This window comes from Gorilla gorilla, chromosome 1 (genome assembly GCF_029281585.2).
Source record: "Gorilla gorilla gorilla isolate KB3781 chromosome 1, NHGRI_mGorGor1-v2.1_pri, whole genome shotgun sequence".
NCBI lineage: Eukaryota > Metazoa > Chordata > Mammalia > Primates > Hominidae > Gorilla > Gorilla gorilla.
The window spans coordinates 206,717,638-206,734,576 of record NC_073224.2 but is presented as its reverse complement, the minus strand read 5'-3'; the positions used below and the strand labels follow the sequence as shown (position 1 = coordinate 206,734,576).

General features: G+C 44.5%; 1 protein-coding gene across 4 annotated transcripts in view; it reads left to right on the top strand.

Annotated features, from left to right (window-relative positions):
- The window catches only part of ZNF362 (zinc finger protein 362), a 175,895-nt gene that overhangs the window by 97,399 nt on the left and 61,557 nt on the right, over positions 1–16,939 (top strand). For 2 of the 4 annotated variants that reach the window (XM_031013876.3, XM_031013879.3), the window contains exons 1-3: positions 10,553–10,639; positions 15,296–15,441; positions 16,497–16,611. In XM_031013876.3, the coding sequence (XP_030869736.1) occupies positions 16,520–16,611 (92 nt within the window). In that variant the 5' untranslated portion in view covers positions 10,553–10,639; positions 15,296–15,441; positions 16,497–16,519. Of the gene's footprint in view, positions 1–10,552; positions 10,640–15,295; positions 15,442–16,214; positions 16,370–16,496; positions 16,612–16,939 lie in introns of those variants that run through there. The other 2 variants (XM_055390774.2, XM_055390782.2) reach the window with 2 other exon arrangements.

Below are 16,939 nucleotides of genomic sequence, written 5' to 3'. Positions count from 1 at the left end.
TTGCAGTGCACCCTAGTCCGGGCTGCCAGCATCTCTCATCTACATTACTGCAAATAGTCATATCACTGATCTCCTTGTTTCAAGTTTTATTTCCCATGAATATTTCTCCACATTCGCAGCCAGAGTGATCTTTTAAAAACATGAATCACATCATGCCACTGCTTGTGTAAAATTTTCCAGTAATTTCCTACTGTGCCTGAAATCCACACTCTTTGCCAGGACTTCTAATAGCTAGCTCTTATCTACCTTGTAGTGTCATCCTGCCTTCTTTCTATTGCACAAAGCTACCAAGCTCATTTCAGCCTCAGGGCACTTGCATTTGCTGCTTAATCTGTCTGGAAGAACCTACATCTTCACATGGCTGTTTCCTTCTCATCATTCAGTTTGGCAGTCAAGTGTTACCTCTCATAGAGGCCTTCTTTGAGTACCCTAGTGATGTGGTTTGGCTGTGTCCCCACCCAAATCTCATCTTGAATTCCCATGTGTTGTGAGAGGGACCTGGTGGGAGGTAATTGAATCATGGGGGCAGGTCTTTTCTGTGCTGTTCTCTTGAGAGTGAATAAGTCTCATGAGATCTGGTGGTTTTAAAAACAGGAGTTTCCCAGCTGGGCACGGTGGCTCATGTCTGTAATCCCAGCACTTTGGGAGGCTGAGGTGGGTGGATCACGAGGTCAGGAGATCAAGACCATCCTGGACAACATGGTGAAACCCCGTCTCTACAAAAATACAAAAATTAGCTGGGTGTTGTGGCATGTGCCTGTAGTCCCAGCTACTCAGGAGGCTGAGGCAGGAGAATCACTTGAACCCAGGAAGCAGAGCTTGCAGTGAGCTGAGATTGAGCCACTGCACTCCAGCCTGGTGATAGAGCAAGATTCTGTCTCAAAAAAACAAAAATCAAAAAAACAAAAAAACACAGGAGTTTCCCTGCATAAGCTCTCTTCTCTTGTCTGCTGCCCTGTGAGATGTGCCTTTTACCTTCTGCCATGATTGTGAGGCCTCCCCACCCACGTGGAACTGTAAGTCCAATAAACCTCTTTCTTTTGTAGATTGCCCAGTCTCAGGTATGTCTTTATCAGCAGCATGAAAATGGACTAATACACTTAGCTAAAGCTGCATATATTTCTCTCTCCTATCCCAAATTACTCTCTGTTCTATTACCATTTACCTCCTTCATAGCACTTTTCAGAGTTTGTAATTTTGGGTGAATCAGAAGTAGATTAGCCATCATAAAGACTGAAGACCAGGCTGGCCATGGTGGCTCACGCCTGTAATCCCAGCACTTTGGGAGGCTGAGGCGGGTGAATCACCTGCGGTCAGGAGTTCAAGATCAGCCTGGGCAACATGGTGAAACACTGTCTCTACTAAAAATACAAAAATTAGCTGGACATCGTGGCATGCATCTGTAGTTCCAGCTACTTGGGAGGCTGAGGTGGGAGAATCGCTTGAACCAGGGAGGTGGAGGCTGCAGTGAGCCAAGATCACGTCACTACACTCCAGCCTGGGCAAAAAGAGTGAAACTCCGTCTCAAAGAAAAAAAAAAAAAGAAAAAAGAGGCTGAAGACCAGCTTTGGATCAGCTTAGTCCCTGACTGCATTAAGGTGATCTGTCTCTGCTACCTGTCACAAGTAAAAGTGTATCTTCTCTTGAGAAAAAGAACATGATCCAGAGTTTCAAATTATCTCTACATTTTTCATACACAATGTTAAAATTTAATCAAAATTTACTGAACATGCAAAGAGACATGAATTTACCAAAACATCAAGAGAAAAAAAATCATAGAAAGAGACCCATAGGAGTCCAGATATTGGCACTATCAGACTTTAAAGTAACAGTGATAAATAAATTAAATGGAAAGATGGGAAATTTCAACAGAGAACTGGAAACTATAGAAATTATCAAAAATGAACTCTAGAACTAAAAAGTGTAGCAGTTGAAATAAAAAACTCAATAGATGGGTTTGTCGACAGATCAGACACAACTGAAGAGAGAATTAGTGAACTGAAAATAAATCAAATTTCCAGACCTAAGTAAGGAGAGTGTAAAGGATGCAAAAATACAAATAACATTGTGTCTCTTACATTGCTATCTATATGAGATACATAATTTAAATGTATCCACTGTGTTTCATGTGTTTCTTACATAATTGGAAGGGATCTATAATTGCAAGAGATCTATAAGAGATAACAATGTAAGAGACATGTGAAACACAGAGGACATGTCTAAATTATGTATAATTTGAAGAGACCTATAATTGCAAGAGATCTATAAGAGATAACGATGAAAGAGACACATGAAACACACGGACATGTCTAAATTATGTATAATTGGAATCTCGAAGTGAAAGGAAAGAGAAAATAGGGCAGATGCAATATTTGAAGAGATGATGGTTGAGAATTTCCAAAACTGAAGAAAGATATCAAGTCATAAGATGCATTAAGAATTATGAACTCTATACAGAATGAATACGAAGAAAACCATATTCAGGCACACAGTAGTCAAACTTCTGAAAGCCAAAGACAAAGAGAAAAATCTTAAAAGAGGCCAGAGAGAAAAAGATATATATTCAAAGAATCTACAATAGGACTGACAGTGGACTTCTCCACAGAAACCACAAGAGCCAGAAGACAACAACTACTGCCCATCTAGATTTCCATATCCATTACAACTATGAACTGATCTTCTACTCTTCCCTTCACTCATTTAATTCTAGTCATACTGGCTTTGTTATTCCTTGTACGTCTCAGACACATTCACACTATAGACTCTTCACACTGGCTGTTTCCTCTACTTGATTATTCTTCTCTCTCAGACATTTATATAACTTTTGCCCTCATCATCTTTAAGTCCTTTCTCAAATGTCACCATTCCAATGAGGCCTACCTTAGCCACCCCTTTGAAATGGTAACACACTTATTCCACCTGGTACTTCTCATCCTTCTTCCTGAAATTATTTTTCTTTATGCATTATTACCTTCTGACATATATATTTTACTTACTTATACTTTTTGTGTTGTTGCTTTCCTTTTACTTAAATGTAAGCTGATTCATGTAACTGATTTATTTAAAAAATATATATGTATTTAAAATAACTACAGCTCTTTTAATCAGAAGGGTCATTCAGGGTATTTGGTATGCCATGATGCCAGAAGCATGAGTTCCCATCGTTGCTTGTTTACCCTTGTATTGATTTCTCCCTGTGTCTTTTATTGTAAGGTAAGACTAATCCTCTCTGAAAGTAGATGGGGTAGATAGACAGACAGACAGATACTGAGATGTGTTTAAGTATGGATGTTTTCCGTTGCAAGTTATAGGAAACCCAACTACAAGTGACTTAAAGAATAAAGACATTTATTACCTCACATAAGTCATCCAGAGGCAAGACTTCTCCAGGGTTAGCTCAATGCTGACATCAACTTGCTGTCAATCTTCAGATTTTATCTCACTCAGCAAGCTGATTACTATGCAGTTTCACAAGCAGACATGAAGATGTCTTGCTAAAAAGGGATGGTTTTTTCTTTTGCATGATTTTTAGGTCTAAGATACCCATTTACTTCAGTGTTCCCCAGCAGACCCCTCTGTCTCGTTGACCAGTAATGCATCATTAGGTCGTTCCAAAACCATAAATAGGCAAAGACAATGGATTATTGTGATTGGTTTAGACTGATCACGATTTGTCTACTGTGGTGGGAGGGTGGGTGTCAAGCCCCCAGGAGGCACATACCTGACCAAAATCAGGGTTCTTTTACCAAGAAAGGGAGTGCTGTTGGGATGGCAACATGTAGATCTCTTACAAAGCTTTTCAGTTTATGATTTAAAAAATTACTTCACAGCCTTGAGCTCATTAATCCTCACCTGTCCAGGAATATTTTGTTGTCCCATTTTGCAGATGAGCTCAGAAATATTGAATGATTTTTCTGAAGGGCATAGTGCTAAGGCATGTCAAAATCTTGTCTGGGGTCCACCAGCCTTGGAGCTCCTGTCTGTGAGTCAGTGATGGTTTTTAAAAATTGGCCACAAAACTTTCACATGAATATTCATAGCAGCATTATTCATAATAGCCTAAAAATAGAAACAATTCAAATCTCCATCAGCTGATGAATGGATAAACAAAATGTGGTGTATTCGTACAATGAAATATCATTTGGCCATAAAAAGTAACGAGGTGCTGATTCCTGCTACAATATGGATGGACCTTGAAAACGTTGTGCTAAATGAGGCCGGGCGCAGTGGCTCACGCCTGTAATCCCAGCATTTTGAGAGGCTGAGGTGGGTGGATCACCTGAGGTCAGGAGTTCAAGACCAGCCTGGCCAACATGGTGAAATCCCATCGCTACTAAAAATACAAATATTAGCTGGGTATGGTGGCGCATGCCTGTAAGCCCAGCTACTTGGGAGGTTGTGGCATGAGAATCGCTTGAACCCAGGAGGCAGAAGTTGCAGTGAGCCTGGGTTGTGCCACTGCACTCCAGCCTGGGCCATAGACTGAGACTCTGTCTCAAAAACAAAAAGCAAAACAAAACAAGACACCCATTATGCTAAGTGAAATAAGCCAATCACAAAAACCACATACTATATGGTTTCATTTATATGAAATGTCCAGAAACGGCAAATCCCTGAAGATATAAAGTAGATTACTGGTTGCCAGGGGCTGAGGGAAGGGATGAGAATATTGGGGACAGTGATAACTATAGGGTACAAGGTTTCTTTTTTGGGGTGATAAGAATGTTCTAAAATTGGTTGTGGTGATGGATTGCACAATTCTGTAAATATACTAAAAATCATTGAACTATACACTTTAAATGAGTGAATCGTATGGCACGTGAATTATATCTCAATAAAACTGTTACTAAGAAAATTGGCTACAAATCCTTTGAAGCTCCTCCTATTAAGAAGTGGGGTCGATGCCCCATCCCCTTGAATTGAGTGGGCTTGTGTCAGCTTTGACCAATAGAGTATGGTGGAAGTGACACTGTGTGACTTCTGAGGCTAGGCCTTTGGGCATCTTCTACCTGGCTCTCTCTAGACACTGACTCTTTAGACGTTCCTGCTCAGAACGCAACTGCCATGCTATAAGAAGCCCAAGCCATATATAAGCCATGAAGGAGACATTCCCAGCTAAGCCCAGCCTTCAGCCATCCAAGGCCAGGAGCCAGACGTGTGAGTGAAGGAACCCCCAGATGACTCCAGTCCCCAGCCACTGGAGCCTTCTCAGTTAACGCCTTAGACATCAAGAGGCAGAGATAAACCATTCCTACAGTGCCCTGTCCAAATTCCTGACTGCCAAATCCATGAGCCTAATAAAAATGTTGCTTTGTACTGCCAAGCTGGGGGTATTTGCTATGCAGCAACAGATTGTAGAGGCCACCAGTCCTACTCCTGGCTCTACCATTCCTGTTTCTATCCCATTGGATCCCTTTCCAGTCTCTCAAGAGTCCCTAGAGAGCACCTCTAGGGCACCTCTCATTCAGGTGCCCTAGAGAAGCCAGATGGTGCTCAGAAATGGAGAGGGAAGGGGTCTTTTTTTTTTCCCACTCAGTTATTTACTGAGCGTGTTTCCTCAGAAAAGATTGAAATTTACCTGTGAGTTCAAATTCCTGTTAATCCCTAGAACACCTGCATTGACACCTGTTTGCCCTGACTCGGAATTGTGAAAAGGGCTCAGGTTTATGGAGATTTGCATTTCTTTTACATAAATTTGTTGGGACCTCAGTTGCCCCCTGGCTCTGGCTTTTGCCCAATCCTCTCTTCTGAGCTCATGACCTCTACATCCGACTAGAGCCAGGTTACTCCCTTCCCCTCTGTAATGTCCTCCAGGACCCCAAATCTGTGTGTCCACAAGTAGGCACATCATCTTCCCCTCCACACCTGCTCCTGCTCCTGTGCCCTCCATCTCTGAAGAAGGAAAATTATCCTTCCAGTTGCCCAAGCCTGAAACCCAGGAGTCATCCTTCCCTTGCTATGCTCACTCCTAGACCTTCCTATCTGGTACTCAGGCTTTCAATATCATCTATACTTTGAGGCCTCCTAAATTTTTGTCCCCAGTCCTGACTTTTCCTCTGAACTTCTTTCCAGTCCATCCACTTGTCTAGCTGACCTCTCCACACAGACATCTAAAAGGTATCTCAAACTCAACATATCCAACACCAGACTCTGGTTTGCCTTCCACAAATCTGGTTCTCAGGCAGTCTTTCCCTTCTTAGGAAATGTTTACTGCATTCTTCCAGTTGCATGGGCCACAAATTTGGGACTCACCCTTGACTCCTCTTCTGCACCACAATCCAAGAAGTCAGGAAATGCCATCAGCTCTATTCAAAGATTCAGAATCCAATCACTCCTCAGTGTGACTCTGCCACTCTGGAAGCCATCATCATCTCTCCAAGATTATTGCAAAGACCTCCTAACAGACCTCCCTGCTTCCAACTTTGCCTTGTCTATTTCCCACACAGCAGCCTCAGTGATCATTTTAAAGTGAAGGTCAAGCCTGTCATTCCTCTACTGGAAACCTCCGCCACTTCCCACATCCCTCAGAATAAGAGTCCAAGTCCTGGCAATGGCTAACGAACTTCATCTCCTACTGCTTGTTCGGTCCCTCCCTCTCCGCAGCCACCCCAGCCTTACTTGCTCTTCCCTGAAGATGCTCTTGCTGCAAAGCCTTTGTGATTGCCGTTTCCTCTGCAAGGGGTGGTTTTCCTCGAGGTATCTGTAGGGCTTGTTCTCACATTTCCTTCCGCCTCTGTTCAAATGTTTCTAAGGGTCAGGAAGGTTGGGGGTGGGGGTGGGGTTCCCTGACTACTCTCCACCCCACCCAGGACTCTCTAGCCCCTCTCTTTCCTTTTCTCCACAACCCTTAACATCTGACCCCACAAGCACTGACATCTTTTCTCAGTTTTAAATGGAAGCTCCATGAGCTCTGGGATTTATCTGTCTTATGCAACCCTGGCTTCTGGAACAGTGCCTAGAATTCTAGAAAGAGCTTATTAGCCATCTGTGGAATGAATGAGTGGATCCTAGGCAGCTCCTTCACTTATGTCCAATCAGTCAAAAAGTCATTTCTATTCTGCCTTTTTTTTTTTTTTTTTTTTTTTTTTTTTTGTGAGACGGAGTCTTGCTCTGTTGCCCAGGCTGGAGTGTAGTGGCATGATCTCAGCTCACTGTAACCTCCACCTCCCGGGTTCAAGTGATCCTCCTGCCTCAGCCTCCTGAGTAGCTGGGATTACAGGTGCCCACCACCACACCTGGCTAGCTTTCTGTATTTTTAGTGTAGATGGGGTTTCACCATGTTGGCCAGACTGGTCTTGAACTCCTGACTTCGTGATCTGCCTGTCTTGGCCTCTCAAAGCACTGGGATTACAGGCATGAACCACCACTCCCGGCCCTATTCTGCCTTCTTAAAATCACCTGCATCCACACTCTCTTCCCCTCAGCCCCCAGTCAACAGCTGGTTCAGACCCTACCTTCTTCCCCGTTAGTGATTACAATTGTCTAGTAACCCGCGTCCCTCCCTCTGCTCTCTGTCCGTCTAGGCTTTTGCCACATACATTTAAAAATTATTATTTTTCACCAATATAAAAGTAATACATGTTGCTAATGGAAAACTTTGAAGACACAGATAGATGAAAAAAGGAGGGATCCCTACCCACATGCATACCATTTAGAGATAAGCACTATTTACATTTTGAAGCATTCTTCTATGCAAAAGCTGGGTTTTTTTGTTTGTTTTTTAACATATAGCTGTGCTTCTACTGACTCTTCAGATTAATGCCCTATTTTGAAAAAAAGCTATAACCATAGCAGCTGATGTTTATGTTTACTGTGTGACTTAAGCATGTTATTTAACATTCCAATGTCTCAATTTCCTCACTTGTAAACTGGGAGTGGTGTTAATACCCACCTCATTGGTGGGTGGCGAGGATTAAATCTGGAAAGTAAACCTGAAAAGTTCTCAATGAGTATTAGCTATTATTGTTGTTACCGAGTGCTTATGCTGTACAGGAACCGTTCCAAATACATCCGCGCACCAACTCATGGACTCCTCATACCCACCCTATGAAGCAGGTGTAGTAATAACATGATAACCTAAAGAGGCTACAGTCGTTTTACCAAGGAAAGGAAAAGCAAAACCAGTCATGGCTCTCTCCAGCTTATAAGAGTCTGATGCTCCCACCATCTGTAGGATACATAATACTAATAACAATAGCTGATGTTCACCGAATACTTCACATGTGTCGGGCCCAGTGCTAAGTGTTCGCACGTGCAGACATTCCTCCCACAGTGCCAGTTTTCATAACCTGATCTGTGCATACCTTGATGGATCAATTAGGGAACACGATTTGCATCCTGCGGCTTGTGATTGGTTATACAGCAGCGCAAGCCGGAAGCAGCCTGGAAGCTGCGGCTGGGCTGCCGTGAGGCTGCTGGCTGGGTTTTGCTTTGTTTATCCGAACAATGGCTGCTTCTCAAGGTGTGTTACTGATGGTGCTGGTGGTGCTAGAAATAGGAAGGCCAGCACTCTGAAAGAAAATATAGATGTAATCGAAGCTCAGGGATGCTCAGGGATATAAAACTTTCATAACCATACACATATTGCTAGGGCAAACACTGTTATTATTAAGGTATCAACAAGAAAAATGACTTTGCAGTTGCTAGACTGAAAATCTCTAACCCAACCACATTTTCACATTTGTTTTTATGATTAATTTCAAAAGAACCACCACAACAAGAATAATAAACTTCACTAACGCTTATTGAACTTACTATGTGATGGCTTTGTGCTAAGAGATTTGCATAATGATCTATTTAATTTTCACGCAATGCTCTTTGTTACTGGCTCCATTTTACAGATAGGGAAACCAAGGCATAGAGAGATGAGACGATTGCTCAGTGTCAAACAGTTAGAAGGAAGCGGAGCTGGGCCTCACACACGTATAGTCTAGCTTGAGCCAGAGCCACAACCATTGTGCTATTCTACTGGTTTGTTGATTGCATGAGGTTTCTTAGAACTGCAGTTATTGCACGATGGCCACATCATCTCATTTGTTTTTTCTACTAATCCTAAGAGACATTTCCTCGTGCTTTAGCTATTTCCCAATGAAGACCAAGGAACGGAGATGTCAAACAAATTATCATTGCAAAGTTGCACAGCCAGTAAGTGGCTGACCCTGGGCTCCAAAAGATACCTGTGGAATCCACAGTCCCCGATCTCCCTGTTGGGGTCAAGTCCCCTGATATTTCCTCCCATAGCACCACTTACCTGTCAGTCCACAACTGACACAGTTGTCATTTTACACATGCCTGTGTAGTTATTTTGTTGTCTCCCCAACTAGAGATTGAGGTCAGTAAGGGCAGGGTCCATGCTGGGTTTTGATTATCATTGTGTCCCCACTACAAAATAAATGTCCAATTAATATTTGTGGATTGAATGAGCGAATGATGGATTCCTCCGGAGGCACTGAGCTGGACCAAGGGGGTACAAGGGACACACCCCAGCTCCCTCAGCCCTACTAAGACAACTTCTAAGGCTCAGGATGTTTTCTCATCCTGTGCTGACATCAGGGGCTATAGAAGGTTGCTGGAGCCTAAGCCCATCAGTAGGTGGGAACTGAAATTACTGTTATTGGCCAGAACCTGGACTTGGTTCTTGGAGTCACAGATGATGTTGATGACCTATGTAAATCCATCCCTCCTTCTTCCTGGCTGGAAGGGCCTGTTTTGCTTGGGTCCTTTTCCCTTGAGGCCAAACACTCAGAGGACAGGGCACTCCTCAGTATTGGGGCATGAGTCGTGATTGGTCTAAGCCAATCATGATTATATTCCCCTTGCCAGATATTGGTTTGGCAAAAGGCATGCAAGCCAATACTGGTCAATGGGACCTAAGGGGAAGTCTGATGAAGAGGTCTACAGAAAAGGTTTCTTCCTTTAAAGATGCGTAAGTGGAAATGTATTTTTTTTTTTTTTCTGAGACAGGGTCTCACTCTGTTGCCCAGGCTGGAGTGCAGTGGTGTGATCTCAGCTCACTGCAACCTCCACCTCCTGGGTTCAAGCGATTCTCCTGCCTCAGCCACCCAAGTAACTACAGGCTCACGCCACCATGCCAGGCTAATTTTTTTTGTATTTTTTAGCAGAGACGGGGCTTCACCATGTCGGCAAGGCTGGTCTCAAACTCCTGACAAGTAATCTGCCTGCCTCAGCCTCCCAAAGTGCTGGGATTACAGGCGTGAGCCACCGCACCCGGCCAGAAATGCATTTTTCACTGGACATTGTCATGTCTGCGGATGGTGGCTGGCACTACTGCATTCATCTAGTTAGCATGAGGCAAGGCATTGACAGTATGGGAAGGAAGCTGACACCGCTTGAAGACATCATTAAGCCACCGAATTTCCAAACCCCAGAACTTACACTCTTGTTATTATGTGAGAAAATGACCTCCTTATGGCTTAAGCCGTATTTAGTTGGGGTTTCTGTTCCTTGCTTGAAGCCTCCTGATGGGCACACGGCACCACTCCTGTGACACTTGTCTGCTTCTTCAACTGCGTCTCTGTGTTCTTCATTTCAGTGGTGGAGAGGTGGAGGCTGGAAACTAACATTTGTAAGGTTCTTACTACAAATGCATCATCTCATTTCTTCCACTGAATAACTACAGGTATGCAAAATAGTTTCTCTTAGTCCCAATTTACTAAGAAGAAAACTGAAATGCAGTGAGGTTATGTGTCCTGTCCAGGGTCACGCACTGAGACTCAGTTGCCCATAGGATAAAAATCAAACTTCTTAATGTGGCATTCAGTACTCTTCAGGCTCTTTGCTCCTTTGCATCCTCCTCAGCTTCAGATCTCCCCATTCTGTACTCCCATTCTCACTCTAAGCCCTGGGCAGACCAAAATCCTTTAGTTCCCCTGATTGCTCCTTCTGCCTGAGATAGTCTATTTCCTTTCTGCCTGACCAACTACAGTTCACTCTTTAGGCATTGATTGCATTGTCACATGCTCTCAGAGGCCTTTCCTGGCCACCCATTCTGGCTTTAGCCTGCCTTTTCTCTGCATGCCTGCAATGCCCTGCATTTCCCTCACCCATCCCTTCTCACACTTTTTTTTTTTTTGAAACAGAGTCTCGCTCTGTCGCCCAGGCTGGAGTGTAGTGGTGCAATCTCGGCTCACTGCAACCTCCGCCTCCCGGGCTCAAGCAATCTTCCTGCCTCAGCCTCCTGAGTAGCTAGGATTACAGGTCCTTGCTACCACGCCCAGCTAATTTTTGTATTTTTCGTAGAGACGGGGTTTCACCATGTTGGCCAGGCTGGTCTTGAACTCCTGACCTGAAATGATCAGCCTGCCTCGGCCTCCCAAACTGTTGGGATTACAGGCATGAGCCACCGAGCCCGGCCCCTTTTTACACTTTCTTATAGTTACCTGGAGTCATGTCTGTCTTTCCCTGAGACTTCGTGCCTCTGGAGCCCTGGCAGGGTAGTGCAGTGCCGTGGTCCAGAGAGTGAACTCTGGCACATAAGAGTTTGACTTCTAGCTCCATCACTTCCTAATTATGGAACTGGGATGCCTCCTCTCAACTCTGTGTGCCTCACTTTCACTCTTAAGATGGGGATATTTAATAGTTTCCACCTTACATGACTGTTGCAGGAATTAAATGAGTTTCTGCATGTAAACACTTAGGATGAATGGGGCCTGACACATAGGAAGTACTCAATAAATCTCATCTATTTTTATGATTATTCCTGTACTTGAAGCACTTGCTGCCTGCCAGACATTCACCAAGTGTTTGTTGAAAGAATGAATGGGGCAGTGGAACTCGGATTACCCAGAATACAACCCCTAGGGTACTGATGTGGCCTAAAGTCAAATACTGCTCCTCAGTCAGAGAAACTTGGGCTCCAATCCTAGCTGTGTGACCCTACACAAGTTACTTCACCTCCCTCTATCTCCATTTCCTCAACTTTGAAATGAGTAAACTAACACCTGCCATGAAAGATTGTTATATTCACATGGCACAGAGCCCAGCATACAGTAGGAGCTCAAATACCTTAAGTTTCCTTCCCTCCCCACCCACGCCGTGTCATCATTTTTGCCAAGGGCTACATCAGAAGAACGAATGCTAGGAAATTGGCTTCTTTCCACTTAAAAAAATCTCAAAGGAGAAAGTAGTCTTTGTGATTTAAAGACCCCCCCGCCCCATCTTGTACTGTCCAGATCCCCTGACCATCCAGGGGCCTTTGAACTCATTCAGCTTTGGCAGGAAATGGACCCTCCGCATCAGAGAGATCGGAAGGAGCAGGCCCTCCCTGCTGCCTTCCCGTTGAGCGAGAGGAAGCAGGAGGAACAGGGAGGTCTAGGACCAGCACAGCAGCTGGGATGCTGGTCCTGACTTGTCCACTGGCTCCCTGTGCAGCCTTGACCAAAGCCTGCACCTTTCAGGGCAGCATTGCTCCCATCTGTCCAGTGGGGTTGGGTCCACGTACTCTGAGGTCCCTTCCAGAGCAGGCATTCTATGATGCAGGAAGTGGGACCCCTCTGCTGCCAGGGAGATCAAAGAGTGGTTTCCCAGAGGAGGCCTCACAGCTGCCTGCCCTCTGAGCAGCTCCTGGCTTCCTGCTCTGCACGGAGCCTGCTGTTCAGCCCTGGGAATGGCTGAGGCCTCAGCTGAGGTCAATCATTGGGCTTCCTCACTCCCCCTGCAGTCCCGGGTCATAGATTTAAGATGCTTGACTCTCCTCTGTTAGCCACCTGTGATGGAGGCACCGTGTTGTGTGTTCCTCAAGTTTAATTCATAGGAAATGTCTGTCTGTACCTTAGGACACTTGGGAACTCCTCACTTTACTCTTCTGGAACCTCCCAGGACTCTGCTTGGTAATGGACCATGTTCCTCGTCATCCAGCCTCTGAGGCCCTGCAATACTGCTTTGCTGTGCTGATTTCTCCTTGCTCTGCTCAATGCTTTCCCCACACCTTTGCATGTGCTGTCCCTGTCCCACCCCGCCCCCCAGGCACTCCTGGCCAGATACATGATTAGTTTTCCTAGGTTATCTCTCTTCCTCACGATGCCCGTAAGGGAGACACTATTGCCATCTTCATTTGCCAGGAGAAGGAAACAGATACTTGGAAAAGCGAGGTGTCATTTTGAAGGTCTCCAGCAAACTCCAGGCTAAGCCTAGCCTAGGACCTGGCCTCCTCTCTCCATATCTGTGCCTTGTTAAAGAAAAAATTATTCAAGTATACTTGCTAAAGCACAGTAAGGCAGACTTTACTCAGGACTGTCACTATAGGTATAGGGACCACTGCAATAGGATTTTGTAGTGGAGGAGTGAGATTGGGCTCAATGTTGAATACAGAACAGGCAAGTGGGAATTTATAGCCCAGAAGCAGGGTGAGGGTCAGTGCATGGAAAATTACTAAGAGGAAACATCAGAGATAAGGGAAATTCTGGCTAAACTGACCTAACAGGATTCTTGCTGAAGACAGGCCAGGGTGGGCATATGGGTGGACCTAGGAGAAGGTTTAGAAGCCTGACTAGAGTTTGGTCAAGCAGTGGACCTTTGTCAGTCTTGTCAATGCTGTTCCTCCCTCCTTCTGTTGGTCAGGACTCTTGGGTTTGCACAGCACAGAAATCCAACTTAAAGATGCTTAAGCTGAAAGAGAAGTTACTGATTTATTGGAAGGGTGTTAGGGTAGACCTTAGAGGGAGATTCAGGAGCCAGACTGTTGGGGGTGCAAGTGCTGACTGTTGCCCCTTCTAACTGTGCAGCCCACAGCAAGTGAGGTCACTTCTCAGGGCTTCACCTTCCCTATTTATAGGACGGGCTCATAGTAATACCTCCTTCACTAGGTGAAGGCTGGATTAGTGCAATGAATTAGTGCAGTGACTGCAGCCCACGTTGAGAAACATACTTTATATCATCACCCAACACACACATAAATCGAAGACAAATGCTCATAAAACAGGCCGGTTGCAGTGGCTAATGCCTGCAATCCCAGTACTTTGGGAGGCTTTGGGAAGATCGGTTGAGGCCAGGAGTTTGAGACCAGCCAGGACAACATAGTGAGATCCCATCTCTACAAAAAATGAAAAAAAATTAGCCAGGTGTGGTGGTGTGCACCTACAGTCCTAGCTAGCTAGCTACTCAAGAGGCTGAGGCAGGAGACTTGCTTGAACCTGGGAGTTCAAGATACTGTAGCCTCCAGCCTGGGTGACAGAACAAGACTCTGCCTCTTTAAAAAAAAAAAAAAATATATATATATATATATACACACAATATTTGCCCTTACTACTATATGTAATATACTCTGATAATTTATGTTCTAGTTTAGTCTAGTCTAGTGTAGTCTATTTTGTTTATTCTTTAAAATGCTGACACTCAATGTTTTCACCACAAAAATATGATAAGTACATGAGGTGATGGATTTGTTAATTAGCTTTATTTAATCATTCTACTATGTAAACATACATCAAAATATCACATTGTGGCCAAGCACAGTGGCTCACACCTGTAATCCCAGCACTGAGGTGGGTAGACCCCTTGAGACTAGGAGCTCAAGACCAGCCTGGTCAACATGATGAAACCCCGTCTCTACTAAAAATACAAAAATTAGCTGGGCGTGGTGGTACATGCCTGTAATCCCAGCTACTTGGGAGGCTGAGGCAGGAGAATAACTTGAACCTGAGAGGCGGAGGTTGTAGTGAGCTGAGATCACACCATTGCACTCCAGCCTGGGCACAGAGCGAGATTCTGTCTCAAAAAAAACTCCACAGAACAAAACCACACATCACATCGTACCTCATAAATATATACAATTATTTTTTCAATTAAAAATAAAATTTAAAAATTTTTATTAAATGCTGGTATCAACTCCTTAAAATGATTTAATGACTCCTCCCCCTGCCATGGGTTGTGGTTTGAATTAGAAAAATATTATCTGTTAAGAGCTTAATGAAGCATCTGGCACATAGCACAGTTTAATAGATGTCAGGTACTGTTACTGTTGTTGTTGTTAAGAGCAGACTGACCAAGGCTGCAGAAGGACAGGCTTGATTGCAACAGACACTTCTGTGCAGTCAGGACTATCTCACTGGTCTCTTTCCGTGTGTCAGCATCTCTTCCCTACGCTGACCTTCTCCTCACAGTTGCAGCCATGGCTGCAGGCTGCTCCAAGATGACATCGATATGGCTCTACTACCAGAAAGGAAAAGAGTGCTTTCTCTTTCCCCCTGAAGCTTCAGTAATAATCGTAGCTAACATTTATTGGGTGCTTATGTGGACCAGACGCTGTCCTAAGTCTTTACGGTATTCTTCCCCTCAGTCCTCATGATGATCTGTGGTGGAGTCGTTGGCAGAGGATGGCTGGATGTACATCAGACCCATTTCTTCTTCCTGGGCCCACAAGTAAACTGCATTTCCCAGGCCTCTTGTAGCCAGGTGGAGCCATGTGACTAGTTCTGGCCAATGGTATGTGAGTAGAGGTTTCTCTTTCTTTACTCCGTCAGCTGCTGAGGACAGGGAGACCTTGAAGGCTGTGTTAAAGACGCTGGAACCACATGCTAATAAAAATGAGCATCTATGAAATCTATGAATCACTTCATAGAGCTTTTACCTGCAAGGGCAGAGTTTAACACAGGATTGATAGTTGTGACAGAGACCATATACTCCTTCTCTCCCAAAGCTGAAAATATTTACTATCTAGCCTTTTATTTAAAAAAAATTGTGACTGGGTGCAGTGGCTCACGCCTGTAATCCCAGCACCTTTGGGAGGCCAAGGCAGGTGGATCAGAGGTCAGGCATTCAAGACCAGCCTGGCCAACATAGTGAAACCCCGTCTCTACTGAAAATACAAAAAAATTAGCCAGGCGTGGTGGCAGGCGCCTGTAATCCCCGCTACTCAGGAGGCTGAGGCAGGAGAATCACTTGAACCTGGGAGGCAGAGGTTGCAGTGAGCTGAGATCGCACCACTGCATGCCAGCCCGGGTGACAGTGTGAGGCTCCGTCTCAAAATAAATAAAATAAAATAAAATAAATAAAATAAAATAAAATAAATAAAATAAAATAAAATAAATAAAATAAAATAAAATAAAATAATAAAATAAATAAAATAAGAGATCTCTGCTTCAAACTACAAAATAAAATCCCTTGGAAAGCCTATTTGAGTCATGTGACCGTGGCTGAACCAATCACAATAGCTGAGGAAAGTGAGGTGCTGTGATTGGCCAAGCCTAGGTCAGGTGCTTGCACCTCAGCCAATCAATGCAGCTAGAAAGGAAGGGTCATGTAGCCAGAGCGAAGGGAGTTGTTATGGACTGAATTGTGTCTCCCCAGACTTCATATGTTAAAGCCCTAACCCCCAGTGTGACTGGATTTGGAGACAGGGCCTTTAAAGGAGGTAATTAAGGTTAAATGAGGTCATAAGGGTGGGGTCCTAATCCGATAGGACTGGGGTCCTTATAAGAGGAGGAAGAGACACCCCCTGAGCGTTCTCTCTCTCTCTCCCTCTCGACGTATGCACACAGAGAAAAGGCCATGTGGAGACACGATGAAAAGCCCCCTCTGCAAGCTGAGGAGAGAGGCCTCACCAGAACCGGACCATGCAGGTGCCTCGATCCTGGACTTCCAGCCTCCAGAACTGTGAGAAAATGAATTTCTGTCGTTTAATCCATCCAGCTTATGGCATTTTGTTATGGCAGCCCCAGCAGGAGTGGTTTCCCAGAAGGTGCTGCTTGAGGGCATGGAGACTACCAACACAGTGAATTAGTTCTGGGAGTACTGCTGTGAGCCAGATAACACCTACTCCATCCCCCAATTTGTGTCTGTGGCACTATTATCAAATACCACTAATAATAGATTATTATATGCCAGAGTATTTATACTGGACAGAACAGTGGCAGCACACTCACTCTGGTGGGGAGTTGCAGACGATGCTAAAGGTAGATCTCAGATTTGCTGTCTCCTGTTC